General features: G+C 35.6%; 1 protein-coding gene across 6 annotated transcripts in view; it reads right to left on the reverse strand.

The window, feature by feature from the left end:
* AKAP9 (A-kinase anchoring protein 9) overlaps positions 1-18,784 on the reverse strand; it is a 112,985-nt gene that overhangs the window by 5,196 nt on the left and 89,005 nt on the right. For all 6 annotated transcript variants that reach the window (XM_063412482.1, XM_063412474.1, XM_063412458.1 and 3 more), the window contains 16 exons: positions 18,272-18,424; positions 17,818-17,997; positions 13,816-14,904; positions 12,678-12,818; positions 11,823-12,305; positions 11,353-11,416; positions 10,520-10,638; positions 9,571-9,762; positions 8,595-8,783; positions 7,805-7,949; positions 6,837-7,056; positions 5,710-5,860; positions 4,146-4,814; positions 2,282-2,481; positions 1,320-1,428; positions 261-446 (listed from right to left, as the gene is read on the reverse strand). In XM_063412482.1, the coding sequence (XP_063268552.1) occupies positions 261-446; positions 1,320-1,428; positions 2,282-2,481; positions 4,146-4,814; positions 5,710-5,860; positions 6,837-7,056; positions 7,805-7,949; positions 8,595-8,783; positions 9,571-9,762; positions 10,520-10,638; positions 11,353-11,416; positions 11,823-12,305; positions 12,678-12,818; positions 13,816-14,904; positions 17,818-17,997; positions 18,272-18,424 (4,290 nt within the window). The remainder of the gene's footprint in view (positions 1-260; positions 447-1,319; positions 1,429-2,281; positions 2,482-4,145; positions 4,815-5,709; positions 5,861-6,836; positions 7,057-7,804; positions 7,950-8,594; positions 8,784-9,570; positions 9,763-10,519; positions 10,639-11,352; positions 11,417-11,822; positions 12,306-12,677; positions 12,819-13,815; positions 14,905-17,817; positions 17,998-18,271; positions 18,425-18,784) is intronic.

The following is an 18,784-nucleotide window of genomic DNA, read 5'->3' on the forward strand; positions in this document are numbered from 1 at the left end:
TGAGATTAAGGCACAAAGCATTTAAAAGAAAAGAATAGCTAACAAAAAGCAGCTGGGTAAAATCATGAAGTTTTACACTTTAAAGGGTGAGTTGAGATATACTGACCACTGAACAAGAATAACCCACATCCACTTACTTTGTAGAGGGAAGCCAAGAAAGACAGATAGCTCGATCACTCTCAACTGAGTGACCAGGACAAGAAATTATGCTTTTATGTCTCTATACATAACTCATTAGATCAGCGCCACCAAGGACATACATAGTCTGCAGAAGGTTGTCTGTGCTGGTATCTTCTCAGCTCTTCCTCCAGTTTCATAACAGCATTCCTCAAATTATTCTTCTCTTCACTCAGTCTGCTGACAAAGCCTGTCAGCTCAGCATTTTGCCTCAGCAGCCTCTCAGTCAGTGAGCTGGACGGAGTCCCCGGCGGCAACACCAGCTTCAGCTACCAGGAAGAAAGAAAACCAAACTCAACTTCTATTAGATCCAAGGTGCCAATTTCAAAATAACTGGCTTACAGTGAAAATCTTTCACAGATAATGACAATAGCTTTGTATAAATTTGTATATAAAAAAACTGCAGTGTACATGTAAACTACAGATTATTGTGACTTTCTTGTCTATACTTACCCTGTACATTACAACAGAGTATTTTCATACAGGCTCAACTGTACCAGCTATAACAATTTGCAAAGTTTTCTACTATGTTTATGTTTACCCAACTTAGAGGAAAAGAAAACCATCAAAGCTTTTTTCAAGTTACATTTAAAACCCTTGCTTAAAATATAGGTAAGGACTAAATCAAGCTTACTTAAAAATCAAATACCACCGAATTCTTTGCAACAGATTAACTCACTGCATTTTTTCACACAGGTGCACACTACTCAATCTTCAGTGGCTTTTCCTTTGGTAAATACAGGGCAGTTTAAGTAAATGTGTTGTGTCAACACAACACAGCAAATCCTAAATGTTAATTTTAATATCAGGAAGCACTGACAAAAGTTTCCTTAGTTACAGGATTACTGCTGAAAGGAAAATAGCTTTTCTTAAAGAAAAAGTCACAAGACGCAGAAATTCAAAAGGAAATTAGAAAAGTTTTGATTTAGAAGTTGAAAAACCACTATTAAAGTATTAAAATTGAAAAACAAAATTAAAGGAAAGAGGTTTTTACACTTTACAAACTCCAGTCAGAACACTCACTGCAATTTTGCTCTATAAAGTAAAGACCGGAATAAGTACAGGCTTACAAACTCCTTGGAGTTTCTGGTCATAGCTCTTCATCCAAACTCTCCCATCAAAGTTACAGCATTGACTCTCACCTCTTCCAGACTGGACAATCCAGGCAGTATTTTCAGTTCTGAAATAACTTCTTCAATAGCATTTTGTACTGCAATGAAGTCTTGATCGTCTGCTGTTTCAAATTGCAATCTGGAACAAAAGGGACCATTTCAACAGCAGATCAACTCTGACACCACGAGCCAGACTTAGAGGACTTTCCATGGATTCCTATGCACTGGATCTACAGCAAGTCACTTCAGCAGTTACTGGAGACAGGGCAACATTTTCAAGACTGCTAAGTGACTCTAAACAAAATCATCTTGATTTAAAAAAAAATGTATAGAACAATTTCCACTCATTTGTAGACAGGGATATTGAACATGAAGCACATTTAAAATAGTGGTTCTGCTTCCCACAAATCTGTTGAATCCGTGTGATCAAAATCCTAGGGTATTTCCCAGATACACTGCATTCTGCTTTGCTGAAATGTTTCAGAAGGAATGTTTAGTATTAAATGACCATCACAACAAAATAAAAACAGATTCAAATCTCACATGGACCTGGTACTGTGATATTTTTTAATCTTATGGAGATAGTAACCTTCCAAAAATAAGAATCAAGATCAGTTTCACTGGACCATAATTATTTTTTTCCCCAAGGAGGATGATTCAGAACAATAAGCCCTATATTCATCCCCTTATATATGATGAATTGTTTAATTACTATTTTAAATTCCTCTACCTACACCACACCCAGATAAACCTTATCACTTTTCAGAGAAAAAAAAGACAAGTTTGCTGTGCCTTAAAAAGGACCCTATTAAAACATATAGGATTTACAGCAGCACTTGATACTCTGTGATCCTGTCTTCCACAGCATACACAATAAAACTAACAATCCCAAACTCAATTAAATCCTGCTGTCTGTGAATTATGATTCAAACTCACTAAATTAGCTTGCTGGCTGCTATTTACAAAACCAAATGGCTGAAGACTGGTCTAACCTGCTAGCAGCTTTCCAAGCCAACTGCTTCAGCTTTGGAGATGCATTTTGCAGCTTTTGTCTGACTTTTTCCAGGATTTCAGTAGCAGCAGAGAGCTCTCCTGTCAGTGTGTGGTAAGTCAACTCATTTGTCTCAGCTCCTTCCATTTTTTGCTGAAGAACCCAGTTTCTTGTTCTGTCATTCGGTGTATCCCAGGTTGTCTGGAAAGAAATAGGTTTTTAATATATATATGTATGTGATCCAGTGCTGTAAAATGAAAACATATGATTCTGAAACACACTCAGAAACTGAAGGACAGATAATTCTGACAGAGAAGTTTAGTGTGACTACAACACTGCTGTAATGTACCACTAAACTATCATTCATGAAAGGTCTAGTGTCTTTCTTGACTAAGATCTAGCAATCATGGAGCTACAGTGTGAATCCAGTCGAAAAACTCTGCAGGATGTCACCAAGCCTTTCTGTTTCTTCCATCAGCAGCTTCTTTGCCAGTTGTACAAGGAATTTGGGCAACTGGGCCTATGTGTTTTGGTAACCAATTTATCCAAAGAACAGGGGCTGAAAGAGACCACCATGGTGATGGAGGTCAGTCCAGTCACAGGCAACCATACCACTGATGCTACCACAAGTACAACAGAGGTGTTCCAAGGTAACAGCCTCCCAACACTGCCATGAAGAACAGCTATCCCTCACAAAGAAACCTGTGGCCATGGCTCTGCCTTTGGCTGTTTGCCCGACGGTGTGGTACCAAAGAAAAAAGTCAGAGGGTTGCAAATGTCACAGGAAACAGCAGGAGATCCATTATTTGAAATTCCAGGCAGATCCCGGAAAGCAGGAAAGGAAGGGAAAGCACCCTGACAGCTGCTCCTAACCTATCCAAGGGAAGGCTCTTTGCTGACCACAGTGCTGGCAGCTCCCTCTGTGCAGAAGAACAAGGTGCATAAACTGAACACAGCAGAAAGGCTGCTGCTGTCACAGTTATCAATAAACTCAACATCCTGCCTCTGGCTGTGAGTAGTTTCCAAATCTTCAGAAGATAAAAACCAGTAGCTAAATTAGATGAAAAGAAAAATCTCCTTCCTGGTTCCACACACAAATAACTGGTAAAAAGAATGATGTCAGGATGGGCAAAAAGATGGTCAGTAAAGAGACAAGCAAATATCCTGTCAATCCTCTCTGTGACTATCCACAAATCATTCACCCAGCAACACTTACCGTTTACAGGCAAGTTTCTAAAAAAGTTCCAAAAGTAATTTAAAAATAATTTTAAAACTTTCCTGAACTTTTGTGATAGTGAAATACTTAGAGGCAACAGAGTTACCACTTTCATTCATCTAAAAATTAGGATAATTCTTAGATTGATTTTTTACCTTGATTTCTCTCTTCTATTTTGTTTGCTAACAAATACATATTCATGCATATGCTTGTTTGATTGCTTTGTCATTTGTTTAGTGAAGCTGTTGGAAGATCACTTATAATGTTTCAAAGATCCCTTGCAGTTTATGAATTAAAAATTAAGGGCAGTGACCTGGGACATTCCTCAGTAGGAATAGCTCATTCCTGCAACTGGTTACAAAGACTGTTCTTCTCCTGTACTGAAACACAAAGTGTGTGTATACAGCCAGATGCATTTCTCCTGCTCGTGCTCCTCCTTATACACTTCTATAACTTCACTCTCAGGAGGAAACATGTGAATAGTTTTAGGAAGCAAACTGGCATGCTTTCCCTTTTCCATTCTCTGGTGCCCCTGTTCTGTAATCTGCAGGCTGTTTCACAGATTGAGTCAAGGCACAGTGATTGAGCTAAAGAATTAAAGCCAAATTGCATATTTCAATATTACACATTACTTTCAGTCCTACTGTACCTCATTTGGGTTGTGGCTTGGTGTCCTTTTGGCTTCCTTTCTTCCTTCATCCTCCTGCTCTTTTTTCTGTAGATCTTGGATTATTTCCTGCAACTTTTTTGTTTCATTCCCTAGTTTATGAACTTGTTGCTTTTTTTCTCCAAGTTGCCACTGAAGGTCTTCTACTTTGGACTCCAGTTCATGGAGTTTCTTCTGTACTATTATGTTAGCATCTTGCTCTGCTTGTAATGCTTGCCTCTGGATCTGCCTTTCTTTTTCCATTTGCTGTCTCACTTGCACAGATTCCAGTTTATACTTCTCCATCTCACTTACTAACTCCACTATACGGTCATGCTTTTCATCTATTTGTTTCTGTAGCTCTTTAAGCAATTCCTCAGATGGGTTGGGTGTTCCAGCTTGTCCCTTGCCTTCAGCACTTTGAAGCTGAGCACACAGCTCTTTTTCCCTTTCTAGGGCACTGCTTATTTCCAGAGCTCGAACCTTCTCTGACTCAAGAAGCACCTGCAACTCAGAACTACGGCCTCGCTCACGTGACAGCTGGGCAGCACTGAGTGCTTCTTGGGATTCAATTTTCTGTTGCAGATCACTTGACAGCTGTTTCTCTTGCTCCAGAAGTTTACTTAACTCTGAGTTCTTTTGTTTTTGATCTTCAAGAGAAAATTTTAAGTCCTTTCAAAAGAAAACATAAGAATTGATCAAAGCTATTTGTGCATACTTTCCACTACCTTCTGCAAATTGCAAATATGCTACCCCTACACATACAGATATGCTACCCCGCTTCTTTTAACAGGCTTTGCTAGTCACAAGTAAGGCAACAATACTCTGAATGCTGCAGTTACATCTGATACTAAAATACATTACAGATATTTTTATTCTACTATCAAATTATTTAATTAAAGAATCTTTTTAACACATACTTTATAGTGAGATACAAATAACTGTAGTTTTCAAGTTGAAGACAGCCAGCTGCTTTTACTTGCTAAAACTGTTAAAATGTTTAAAATGCTTTGGATTTCAAAATGTAAATAAATCTATGCTGTTGAAGTTATTGCCTTTTTGTCTTTTACCAGGATACCTGCTCTCCCCTCCACTATAGCAAATACTGCAGAGGTACCAAGGAAGACAATAAGGAATCATTTTCTCCTAAAGTAAACTTCCTAGTTTGATTTTCATGAGGTGAAACTGCAGACTTTTTAAATGGTGACAAACAATATGTCTCCTTAAATCATATTCTTAAGTACTATATTTTATGAGTTAGGCTGTGGTGGGGGCTGGGTGCAGCTATATCAGCAGTGTCGTGTCCCCTTGAATAACTGAGAGCCAATACAGAATCTCTTAATCTTGGGCTTGAAAAGCACAGTGAAATTCATATTGATTTAAATGGAATGTGCATCAGGCCTTTTTCATACTTTGGCACACAGCTTCTAGATATTTTTCTTCAGCTCTAGATGATATAATACTACAGCTGAAGACAGAACATGAAGCATGCATTGGACAAAAATGTTAACCAAAATAATATTTTCATGCTCCTTGATGCCCCAGGCCACTTGGGATTATGGAATACCTCAAGCTCTTCTCTTCCTCTTTCCTCACTGCGTTCCATTTTAGCTTTTTCTTTTTCCAAAGCCCACTGTAGCTCTCTTGATTTTTTCTGTTCATTGGCCATTGTATCCTTAAGAATATCCAGCTCAGCTGCTTTTTCTTTAACTTCAGTCCTAAAAGAGAAATGGGCAAACTTTACATTAGGCAATGGCTCTAATCCTATCATGATACAGTCAGTTACTTGGTATTTACTCTACCCTATGCACTGAAAACACTGCTACTCTAGTAGAGTAACAGTGAAAAGCCAATTTAAAAAGACAAGACTAACTCAAACCAAAAAGAGTTGCATAGTTCAAGAACTACAAAAAGTGTGTCCACCCTGCTACCTTTGTACTTGTAGGGGCTCAGAGGCAGTTAGTGTTCAACCTAATTCAGCCACAGGCCACAATCTTAAAGAATGCCATGGAAGTGCATCTCACTGCCATGATAGGTAAGGGAAAAATATATTGGGGGAAAAGGAAAAAATCTATGACCTGAATTTTCATTCTTTTGCATATCAATATTGCATGTTTGCAAAAGAAACTTGCTCCTGATGGTCTGTAAAAGGTATAAAGTAATCTTTAAAGTAATCTCAATTCAAACTCCAGCTGAATTTGTTATCTCTGACCTGAACATTAAGATACTGTTCATGGCTGCATCCCTCTGGTTCAGGCATAAATAATAATGGCTTTCCTAAGTGCTAAATCTGTGGGTTCTGCTATCAATCATGCCAAAGCAACATTTTAAGAGTATTTCATATGGAAGTACTTGCAAAGTCATCTTAACTTCGCAATTTTTTTCTTGATTTTCATGGAAATTAAAAACCTTTAATAAATATCGTCTATTTATTAGCTTGTATACAATAGTCTAATGTGACAAAGTTTAAAAAGGAACTTGATAATTAATAAAGTATTAAATCAAACTATGAATTGAAGTATATTTTTTGTCAAATGTAAAAAGTCTATTTTTGTCAGGTAGGTTTTACAGAAGTACTGACAAGCAATTATACTACAAGAGATCAAGTCCCTCAATAAAATCAGTATTATAGTTTCTGATTAGGAAAGATAATCTTCACAGTCAACACAGACAGCTTGGCACTGAAAGCCACACCTGATAGCTTCTAGGTCCTTGAAGTGCTTGTGCTGTGCTTTAAGGGTTGCTTCAAGCTCCAGTTTGGCTTGTGCAAGTTCATTCTTCAGCTCTGTGCCCATCATCCTCTCTGAATTCAGCTGCTCCTGAAGCTCTGCCGCTCGGTCCTTCATACTCCGGAGCTCCACTTGCATCTCCAGAATTTGCAACTGCTTCTGCTGCATATTATACTCCAGCATTTCTAAAGAGATCACCATTGATATGGAAATTACTTCATAAAAACACACTGTGTTTGGGTAAAGCTTCTCCTAGCCAGAGCATGACCACAAGGCAATTATTAAGAGTGATATTTTAAAATAATATATTCATTCAGTAGCACAATCAATGCAAACCCATGACTTCTAGACTTGAATAACTTTCATATTTTCCAGAAATCACTTCAACTTCTTTATTTCTTAAAGGCTCTAAGATGTGTGCAACTATATCAATACGCATTATTTGGATAATGGTTAACATAGTTTAAGTTAATTATACTACATATGCATACTTGTGACCTAATATTTGTAACTAAACACTGACAGTGAACTTTACTTAATTTTAAAGTATACCTGTTCTCTGAATCTTTTGTTCTTCATTCTAATTGCTTCTTAGTTTCTGTATTATGACTGACTATCCAAGTTAGATAATTTCAAAGCTGCTGAAGCTAAACAGTGAAGCATATACATGGAAAATAGCCTTAAAATTCAAGCTGGATTTTTATAGCAATTGAACATAACTTTGTATCACTCTCAGTTTGATACAAGTCATAAGAACACAGATTATATCTTCATTTTTGCAAAAGTAGTCCAATAAGGTTGAAGAAGATGAAAAGTATACATGTTCAGAACACGCATATCAAAATCAGAGACCAAAAAAAGTCACCATTTTTGTCACATTATTAACACTGTCTTGAAAGCATTTGGGAACAAACATGCTACCACAGAAGTCACCTTGGCTTTTTGAATCAGTCTCTGGTTCTCTCTTTGGGTTACTCTTCTTACTGTTCATCTGAGCATGTAATACTTGAATCTCCATCAGCAAACTTCTTCTGTCTGCATTCTGAAGACAGTCCATTGATGCTCTTTGGTTAGTAGCCTATTAGCATTGGAAACATTTCAAAATAAAACTCCAGATTTTTTGAGAATATCTATGGTGTTGATATCACATTTATTTATATATTCATAGTGCATATATATTCAAAACATTTTCAATGAAGTCAGTATTATAATATTTGGAAAAGGTGATTCTTATTTTTTAATTTCTCTACTAGGTATCAAAATTACAGACTGAAGAGAGCTATAACTTTTCTGGCAAACTGCAATTTTCTCACTAATCCTTCCATGTTCCAGAGGAGATAACTGACTTCTTTCCTCTGTCCCCTAGCAGCCTTATCACTTTCTGGTCTCTCAAATTGTTTTGTATAAACAAGCTACCTTTTCTCTTAGACAGTGTAACATAATTCTGATTAACTTAATGACATCAAACTCTGGACAACTGTGTTTAATTCAAATTGATCTCTGGAGGCTGTATATATTCTATAATTGGTGCACCCAAAATTTTCTTCCCCATGCCACATAATTTTTCTTTTAAAAGACACCAGTTCTTTCTCCAAGTCTGACTTTGTTTTCATCCTTAGACTGTCAAAACTACTGTTAATACATATATTTATAATGGATTTACAAATTTAAAATTCAAATCTAATGCAGACAAACACTCTGACCACAGTACAGTTTATATTACCTGCTCTTGTAGTCTGTGCTCTAACTGATTCATCAACATCACTGCATCTCTTGTGCCCATTTCTGCAAGTTCAGTTTGAAATGCAGCAAGGAGAACACTTTGTTCCCTCACAAAAACCTGCTGAATGGCATGCAGAAGTTCTCCTCGCCAGTCTGAGACACCTTCAGGAGACTCAGTACTTGCACAGATCTGCAGTGGTACAAAAACAATTTAAATAGTTAAATTGAAAGATTACATCATTATAATTTTATGTAGTGTGTGTTTTCAGTGGAAGATTTAGCTTCTCTTAATTGTGTAAATTTCATCCATCCAAATAGATGCAGTTACTGTACACATTGCAAAATTTTCTGCATTCCCCAATGCTAAACTTTTAGCTTTGTTTTAGATGGAGGCAATTTAGCTTTTTGTAACTGAAAACTCAGCCATGTGTAGTTAATACTGAGGTTACTATATACTGTGCTTTTAATTTTTCATTTATTACATGTCTCTCCCTATGCTCTCACAGAGCTAATGTGGTAGTGTGCAGATATTGTGTAGGAAAAAGATTTAATTTTAAATGACACAAAGTTCATCTGCCATCTTTGCACGCTACAGGAAATGCTGAAGTAATAGAAACTACCTGCATACATCCAAGAGTCTAATTGGGGTAATTTATTAAGCAAAAGTTTTAACAGATGACTGATTAATAAACCAATATATAACAGCATTAAAAATTCTATTTAAACTGCTACTGGAACATGATGGAAAATAGAATTCTTCATAACAGGTGGACCTATACAGTCAAAAGTTATCAATGCACAGAAGAACAAATATAACCTGTAGTACCATGAAGTGCAATATGGAGTTTTATGGCACATTTTAAAAATATTTTGCCTTGTAACAGAGTATTTTAGCATTTAAATCTGAACAGTGAATCTGTCTTAGGTTATAATAAATTATTTTTCATTCAGATAGAATCTTATGATATTATTTATACCTCAGTTTCTCTATGAACTTGCATTTTTGCAATTAGGTCTTTCAAAGATGAGATGGTGCTCAGGAAAGCTTTTCGTTCTTCTAACCAAGATTGTGGCTCTTGCTTGTGAGGTGACAGATCTTTTTCACCATATGGAAATTCAGTGAGAGACAGCACCTGTATGCCTTCATGATGGACTGCTCTCAGCAAACCCTACAATAAAAGCAAAAAGAAATCAGTAATGCCAGTACTAATAACATATAATAATAACAACAACAAAAAATGGAATCTTATTTCATATGTATTGGAAATCTGGTACTTCTAATTTGAACAGGATAAGGAAACTATGCTTCCTCTTATCGAGGACAGAAGTGTCACCCAGTCCTTTATATTTATCAGACAGAAACTTATTAAACAGATGTATTTTTCCTCAGTTTCAAGTAAAATTTTCCACTGTACATCTGCCAAATCAATTTTTTATTTTTAAAATAGCTACTAATGAAAACTGACATTTTAAAAACAGTCCTGGGAAGCTTCTAGGTGAGCTTTGCCATTCACTTTTTGAAATTACTATGAAGCTAGGGCTTTGTCACAAAACACTTTTCAAAAATGTAATTAAAACATGATACTCTTACTGTTTATAATAAATACATTTACTTTCATAACATAGGTATAAAAACAGAATTTTACATTAAAATTGTGTAATATATGATCATGATATTATCATTAATACAACAAATTATAACAGTAGTTTTATCTGTCATAACTGAGAACAAGCCTACAAGATATAAAACTCATATTTAGTCTAATTTAAAATGCAAAAATGCACATCCCTGTTAGAAAATGTATTAAATTCTCAACACTAAAACTTATCTAAATGGATTTGTTATCAATGATCAAGCAGAAGCTAATCTCAACTTTCAGTAGCATCACTCTTGTTCCTTAAATAAAAAGATTGAGTCTATTTTACCTTAATTTTTTTTGGAAGTAAATCTGTTGAAGTTTCACCTTCATCTATTCCTTCAGATATTGTGTCGGATCCCTGGGTCTGAGCAAGATACATTCCTTGACCCCAGTCTGAACTGGAGTCTAAAATAAAAGGAGAGAAAAACATGAAAGCTGGATTACTGTGAAGCTTTGAAGAACAAGCATCAAAAAAGTGTTTTTTATCTGTTGTTTTAACAGGTAGTTGCATGTCACTAAGGGTTCACTCTGAGCCTGGAGACCATCTGTTTTACAGTTTTTGTTTTTCAGTTTTAAAGAAGTAACAGTAAAACAAAACTAAAAAATAAAGCCACAACCAAACTTAAAAATCCTAGTTTAGTTTTACAAGACAAATAACCACTTGCATAAACACTTCTGCCAAATGACCCGTTCTTAATATGCTTAGCCTTGCCTATGAAAAGGATCACTGTAATGATTTTATTACACTTGGAGAAGTCAATTCCTGTCATCATCTCCCACTGCTAGGGAGTTGTAGCTTTAAATACTATCAGGAGATGACAAAGCTATGCTGAAGAGAATTTAATAGCTCAGAAGGATACAGAAACTCCAATGGAAAGGAAAATAATTAGCATCTGATGCCTCAACTAAAACCCACCTCTGCTCCAGACATTTTCCTTTTGTACCAAATTATTAGACATGGCAAACCCACAACCTCTTGCTGGTGCAACAGGCTTCTGCTTCAATATGGGCAGTAGCTGTCTGGATTTCTTAGAACACAAACTTAACAGTAAACTTAGTATCAAAAATGCAGATTTAATTTATAATGCTGTTTGAAATCTGCAAAAACAAATTTCTTACCACTAGAACCTCCATCTCTAGTTTGATGTGGTGGAGAACGTGCTAATCCAGAAACTGGGATGCTCTGTGTTTAGGAAAGAAAAAAATTAAGTCTTTAAACCCTCACCCACTCTCAATAAGAAAAAAGCAGGAAATAAGGTGAACCTCTTTGTTCCATTTCCCCTGCAATCAAAGTAATAAAACTGAATATGAGAGAGATGAATTCCACAGGGTGACCTACATTTCACAGAATAGGGCAGGTTCAAGGCAGAAGCACAAGGAAACTCCTGATAGTTGAGCATACTTGCAAACTTAGATGCTAAAAAAGAGGCTCACATTCTCTCCCAGGGCCATGGAAACATTAGAACACTTAGAAGATTTTTACTGAGCATGTGGTGGTTCACACTTTACAGATTTTAAATGGGAATTTCTGTAGCAAGAGCAAAAGCTTGAACAGAAGTATTTCAGTAATTTTAAAATAAAATACATACTTCTTTGGCTTGTAGAGTTTCTATGACTTCCTTTAAAGCATTACATTCTTCAGTCAATACTTGTACTGCAACAAACTTCTCTCTCTTTAATGCTTCAGATTCAGAGATATGCCTTGTCTCCATGTCCATGATTTCAGCAGCGTGCAGTTCCTGCATTTGGTCAATTTTTTCAGTAAATTCTCTTACAATCTCTGCAATCTCTTCTGAAGAACAACCATTTTGCAAATCAATTTGAATTTCTGCATTTTTAACAAGGACTGGTGAGATTTCCACAGTCTTGTCTGTTTGCGTTGAGGAGCTGTTTCCAGTTAGAGTAGCCTCACTGGCTGACAAATCACATGATATTTCTGCATCCTTGCTTTCAGTTTTCACCATTTCTTTGTCTATTCTCAGGTAACTTGCAAGCCTCTCTTCTGCTTGAACCAGGTTCTCTTTGACTTTGTACAGGTCTTCCTGAAGTTGTATCACAGTTGTCTCTTTTACCTATAAATACAGAAAATCTCAATTGCAATCCTTCCAAATACTTTAAATAGCTAAAATTCAAGAACCCTCTAAACCATTACAGGTCAGTTTAGTTCTATTTTAAAGCAGTTATTATACGTGGTAGCAAGTATCTCCTAAGAAATACAGCTCTAGATCCACTGTTGCACTGCAGTAAAACTAAGTACCTTGGCAATGAGTGAGTATTTGATTAAAGCATCAGCTCTGTTTCACCCACAGCAGACACTGGCTGTTTTTCTTGGTGATATTCTCAGTAAAAGATTAAAAAATCCCAAACTCTAGCATGCATATTTGAACAGTAGGTACTGGTCAACTATTTGATTTAAATACAATATGAAACACTCTGGTTCTTACTGCTAGCTCTTGCTGAAGTTTTTCTGCCTTCTCCCTGTAACTGCTCAGTTCCTCCTTAGCAGCAGCTGCCTCTTCCTTCACTTGTTCAAGTTCAGTAATAAGCACTTTTTCTTTTTGACTTTCCATGAGCTGTGCTTCTACCTATATGGCAACACAAAATACAGAAAATGGTAAACAACCAAGTTTTAACAGCACTGATCACTTTCACATCAGCTTACAAAGTGAAAAGACCAAAGGGGAAAACAAATGTATGCTATTGGGTTAACACAGCTTCAAATAAGACTAAGTCCATGGCAGGAAAGACTGTCTTACAGTTTACTGAAATGCAAGCATAAATTTGACACACCACACAGAAAGCACAGGGAGGAAGGTCCTGAGAGTATGAAATGAGATCTGATAATATTATTTAACTTATAAGGCATTTATGACACTCATTAAATTTGCATTCAGATGAAAGATCTTAGAAACTTTTCTTGTCCAATAATGGGTTCTATGATTGCCGAAACTTTCACATTCAGAAACATTAAGCCCATTTTTCAACTATCAAACACAGTCAATTTTGACTGATGGTTCTAAATTAAGAGGCAATAAACCACCATAATCCATGGAAATCTGGACAAATGGATACTGGAAAAGCTACTGAAGGGAAATGTCTTTGGAATTGAGATGGGGAAACAAGAAAACATAAATCAAGATCAAAACATATATAAATAAACAACCTCCACTCCAAAAAACCAACTGTATAGACAAATTAGTATCACTTCCCTTATCATTCTGAATCCTCTTAGACAGATTTTATCATAATTTATGTCTCTACCTCCACACCATGTAGAAGTGTACTACATTCAGTTCTATGTCTAGTCCAATTAAGAATAAGAAGTTATATGTCCAAAATTCAAACCCACCTTACAATCATGAAAAGAGGTTTTTAATGCATAATGGAAACTGATAGTGCAGTTCCCCTAAAATAACATCTTTCTCTTCTTTGTAGTTGTAGGAATAATACAGAAATAAAAGTGCTACATAAAGCAGAATATTCCTATAGTTATTCTCATTAATAACAATTTCATTCATTATACTTTACACAAAATAACAGGTTTTAGTGAAAACAAGACAAAAGGAAATGGTGTCTATTTACCTGATATGTCTGTATTTCTTCTTGCTTAATATATTTCTGAATCTCTCCTCTATGTTTTTCTTTAACTTCTTCTAGCAATTGTTGAAGCTCTAAGAACCTCTTTTCTTTCATTGTAGCTTCCTTTTGTGCAACTTTTACATTTTCTTTTTCTAGCTGCAAGCTACAATTTACCACTGCCAGCTGGTCTTCCATCTCACTAAGCCTCTGTGTTAAAAGGGATAATTTTGATTCTGTCTCATTTTCAGTTCTATCACTCAAACTCTCTGTTTGGGTATTCTTGCTTGCTTCATCCACACACTTTGAAGCTTCCTGAACTTCCTGCATGAATCTTCTCTGCTCTTGAACTGCATTTAGCTGAACCTGACTCACAAGAGCAGCAGCAACTTTCTCCATTAGTGTCTTTTCCAGTTCTAATATCCTCTCTTTAAGTGTTTCTTTTTCAGCTTTGCTTTGCTCTTTCATGTCTTTTATTTCATTGTAGCACTGGCACAGTTCTGAATCTTTTTGTTTAATGGATGCCTGAAGTTGCTGCAGTTGTATCTCCATCTTGCTAATGGTGACTCTTGCATTCTCATCTGAAGTCCTAAGCTGGGACTGATCTGACAAGTCGATCTCCTGACATAAGCCTCCTTCCATTTGATCAAATTTTCCACTGCTCCTGTCTTCTGGTTTTGACTTATCACCTTGGACCAGTGCACACTTATATTTCTCTGTTATTCTTTCATGCTCTATTTTTAACATACTTATTTCTTGCTTTAACTGACTCATTTTTAACTTTGTTTCCTTAAGCTCATTCTTCGTTTGAGATGCCTCTGCATTTATGTTTTCTACTTGCTTTTCCAAAGCTTCCTTTTCTGCCAGAACTGCTTCAAGTATGTGTTTTGGATTGTCTGCATCTTCTTGAAAACCAGCAACGTCTGTTGGTATCTTTTGTTCAATAATTGCCAGCTCCTGCTGAAGCTTATCAATTACATCATTCAACTGCTCTACTTCCTCATCGTTTTTTTTCTTCACACGTTCTTGATCACTTTTCAGACATTCTACCTGGGCTTCAAGCTCCCGAATATGCTCATTTTGCTCTTCAATAACCTGGAAAAAAACAAACAAACAAAACCACCCAGATCATGTTTGTCCTGGACTTCACAGAAACAGTTTAATTAATTAAACATTGAAAGATCTTGTAAAAGAAAGTTCTCAGTGGATTTCTTAATGTGATGTCTCTTCTAAAGCTTTAATGAGAATTGAGACATCTTCAAAAAGAACTGAGAAAGTAGCCCACGACCATAAAGAACAGAAAAGTAAGTATTAAAGCATCAGATGAAGTGAAAGCATTCACAGCATTCACAGAGCTAGGGAACACTGAATTTTAAGTGCTCAAAATACTTGCCTACTTAAGACACACCCAATTTAGATGAATATGGACTTTAAATACAAATAGACCTTTTACTAATTGTGTTGAAAGGTATCAGTGTAACTTTTTAATCTGACACCACAGAAAACCCCTATCAGTTGACTGTGACATTTTCTGTCACAATCCTAAATAGGTGTTTGCTGTGTTTATGTGTGCATTTATACCTGTATGCAGACATGCACACAAACACGTAGGGCAAGAAGTACAGACCCAGAACACAATCCTTTCTTTGTGCCATAGTTTAAATCAAAGTAAAAAGAGACAAGGTTACAGAAGCATTTATTTTATAATGCATATGACCATCCAAACAAAATCAGAGACTCATGAAAACATGAAGAGAGTAAGAATAATACCTTCCTAAATTACTTCTAAAGATACTTTAAATTAGAAGCTGTGTAAGGGGATGAAAATTGCAAGAAATTTATAAAATTATGTAACTGATCAAACATGAGGGTCATGACTTTATGCTGTAGAAAAGAGAAGTCATCTTCTATTGGCTTCTAATAAATTAGTAGAAATAAAAAATGGAATGAGTGGTGTCAATGAACTCTAAATTCAGTAAATAAAAAAGTCTCAGCAAAAGAAATAAAATTCTTTTAAAAATCTTGTTAAATTGCAGTGGAAGCAAATTTCATATGAACGTAAAAGAATGACAAAAAATTTGTCTTTACGAAGAGAAAATAAAGACAGACTATAGTAGTAAGGCTAAGAAACAAAATAGGGGTTTTTTTTAAGTGACTGTTTGGTGATCTGAATAGAAGAATGCTTCTACAGTGGAAACACAGAAGGCAGAAGAAAATATGTCAAAAATATTCAGAAAAATATATAAGATAAGTTATGGTATCTGACATAGGTAAGAATTCTAATAGAGTTTGTTCAAATATGAAAAAAAATGCAGAAAAGATGACAGATGACTAAATTAATTACTCAAACAGCCATGCTTTTTCCTTTATCACTTAATATTTCACTATGCTTAGTTAGTTAAGTAGAATAATAAGATGACTCTGTAATAAGTATAATATATACAAAAATAAATGTGATCATATCAATTAGAAAGGCTGGTTTGCCAACCAAGAAGTTAATTTTAAAAATCCACAGACTAGAGGAAGTGCAGAAACTCTAAATAAAATCTGAACAAGTCATAAAATCATAAAATGGTTTTGGTTGGAAGGGATGTTAAAGATCATATAGTTTCAACTCCATTGCCACAGGCAGAAGAAAGCCCAGTGATCGTGGTGATTGCTATCAACTCAGCACAGCAGTTTCTGTTCCCCAAAACGTAATGGAATAAAGGCCCACAGAATGCAAACACAGTAATTAAAAGAAATGCACTTAGTGGGATGAAGATGTCTAAGGGACTTAGAAAAGGGATTAACCTAAGAATAATCTAATAATATTTAATAATGCTCTAATAACCAAGAAAAGAAATTATTTAATGTCCTGGAAAATAAAACCAAGTCAGAGGATGAAATTAAGAAAATTAAGCCTCATGTAACAGGAGAAAAACCAATTCATGAAAATGAATTATAACTGAATCCTATGTATTTTTCTCAAGGCAAGAACTGTAACACTGTTACTGGGGTCATTGTATAGAGCAGAACTGTTCTGGATTCCTGAAGTATGATATTTCCTAAATCCAGTTTCCTAAATCCAATTCAAAGTTTTGTCATTATTCACTGAGTTTCATTATAACTGAATTTTGAACATAAAGACTCAGTGAAATTAACCAGCTCAGTTAGAGGCCTGTTTTAGTGGATTCAATGTCCTAGTAGAATGTTAGCCCAAATGTTCAGTTAACTACCAAAAGATAAGAGAAATCCTGTTCTTAACTTGCTTTTGAGTGAACGCTTATGATTATTAAGTGACATTTAAAATAGTCAGATGCATAATTCAACCACTGAAAAAAATCAGTGTGTTTTATCTGTATAAAATGAAAGTAAGCCAAAAGAAGATGAAGCTGATAATCAAAAAACCACACAATTGAAAAATAATAGAAAGCTACAGGTGTTAGGAAAGCTCAGTAAATAAGAGATAAATCTGCTTCTTTCTTCCTCTCTACTTCTAATAAAACACAGCATTTTCTTTTCACTTTCACGCTTGAAATTGTACAAAAGATGTTGCCAACGCTGGTATGAGAACAAAGCATTCACACAAGCTTATGGAGCTCAGAAGTTCAACTGCTAAAAACGCATTAAAATCCAACATGATCCAGCAGATGTCACTGGAGCGCAACACTGAATGTAACTCATGTGAGGGAAGATACTAAAACAATGCTGAGATTGAATTCAGCTACCTAAATACTACTAAATACTCAGAAGTATCAGAAATATAAGGAATGAAGAATTTAAGACAAAAACTCAAGGAGAAATAAGGGAGAATAAATAAAAAGAAAAGCAAACAAAAAGCATCTGTCATAAACGAGACTAAAAAGGAAAGAGATTAGGTTTAAAGCATGGCTTGAAACTGAAGCATTTGCATTTTTACATTAAGGCAGCAATAGAAGATAATGCAACTGGTGGGGGACAGAGGGTTTTTTCCTTCAAACTAGCAGCAGAAAGTAGGACTCTGAAAACGATGTCAGGAGTATGTACCTTGTTGTCAGTTGTGACTTCAAGTTGCTGTTGCAATTTTGCTATTTGTTCATGAAGATGATATATTTCCTGATCCTTTTCTTGCATGATGTGAGCAAGCCTCCCAGCCACTAAATGATGGTCCTTTATGACAGCATCTTCAGATTTCTGGATAGCTAGTCCTAGTATTTCCATTTCATCCTGCCAAAAAAAAAAAAAAAAAAAAAACCAAAATATGTTACAGTTGTACATAGCATTTTCTGTATATTCTTGTATGAGTATTCCAAGTGCAGGAATTAAAATAATACAGATTTCATGGAATGACAAGTAACCATATGAGCTTTTTAATATTTTGGCAAGTTGAATGGAGGAATGCTTGAGAAAGAGAAAGAATTTGGTGTCTTGGCATTTTAAAAGACCTTATTTCTGTGGAGGAAGGAGACTAAATCGTTAGTCTTCTCTGTTACACAGTTACCTTAAATAATCTGTTCTCTTGTTCAAGTTCCTGCAAGTGTGTAGTGGACTCCTTTCGCTGAATTTCTAGCTGCATGTGCAATTGCTGAACTTCTTCATTTTTATTTTCTAGCTCCTCCCGAAACTGCTCCAGTTGTTCCTCAAGGTTCGTGACCTGTGTTTCCAACAAAAGGAGCAGGAAAAAGAGTAGGAAGCCATACCAAAAATTAAATGCTATAAATTTCAAGTACAGTGTCTACAGTAAACTGCTTTGCTATGCACAAACAAAAGAATGTGTACTTGGTGATGTTCTGAGTCCTTAAACTGAATGGAATTTTAAACACCACTAAAGAAATCAGTTTTTCTTAATCGGGCTTAATTTTTATTTCAGAAACACTCTTGCAAGTCATAAATATTAACACAGAACAACAACTATCATGGATCACGAGAGAATTTCAAAGGGATTTGGACTGCTGTCTCTTTAACTAAAAAAATTCCACTGAGCTCAACAAAAAGAAAAAACTGACAAACCAAA

Source organism: Prinia subflava, chromosome 1, assembly GCF_021018805.1.
Source record: "Prinia subflava isolate CZ2003 ecotype Zambia chromosome 1, Cam_Psub_1.2, whole genome shotgun sequence".
NCBI classification, from domain to species: domain Eukaryota; kingdom Metazoa; phylum Chordata; class Aves; order Passeriformes; family Cisticolidae; genus Prinia; species Prinia subflava.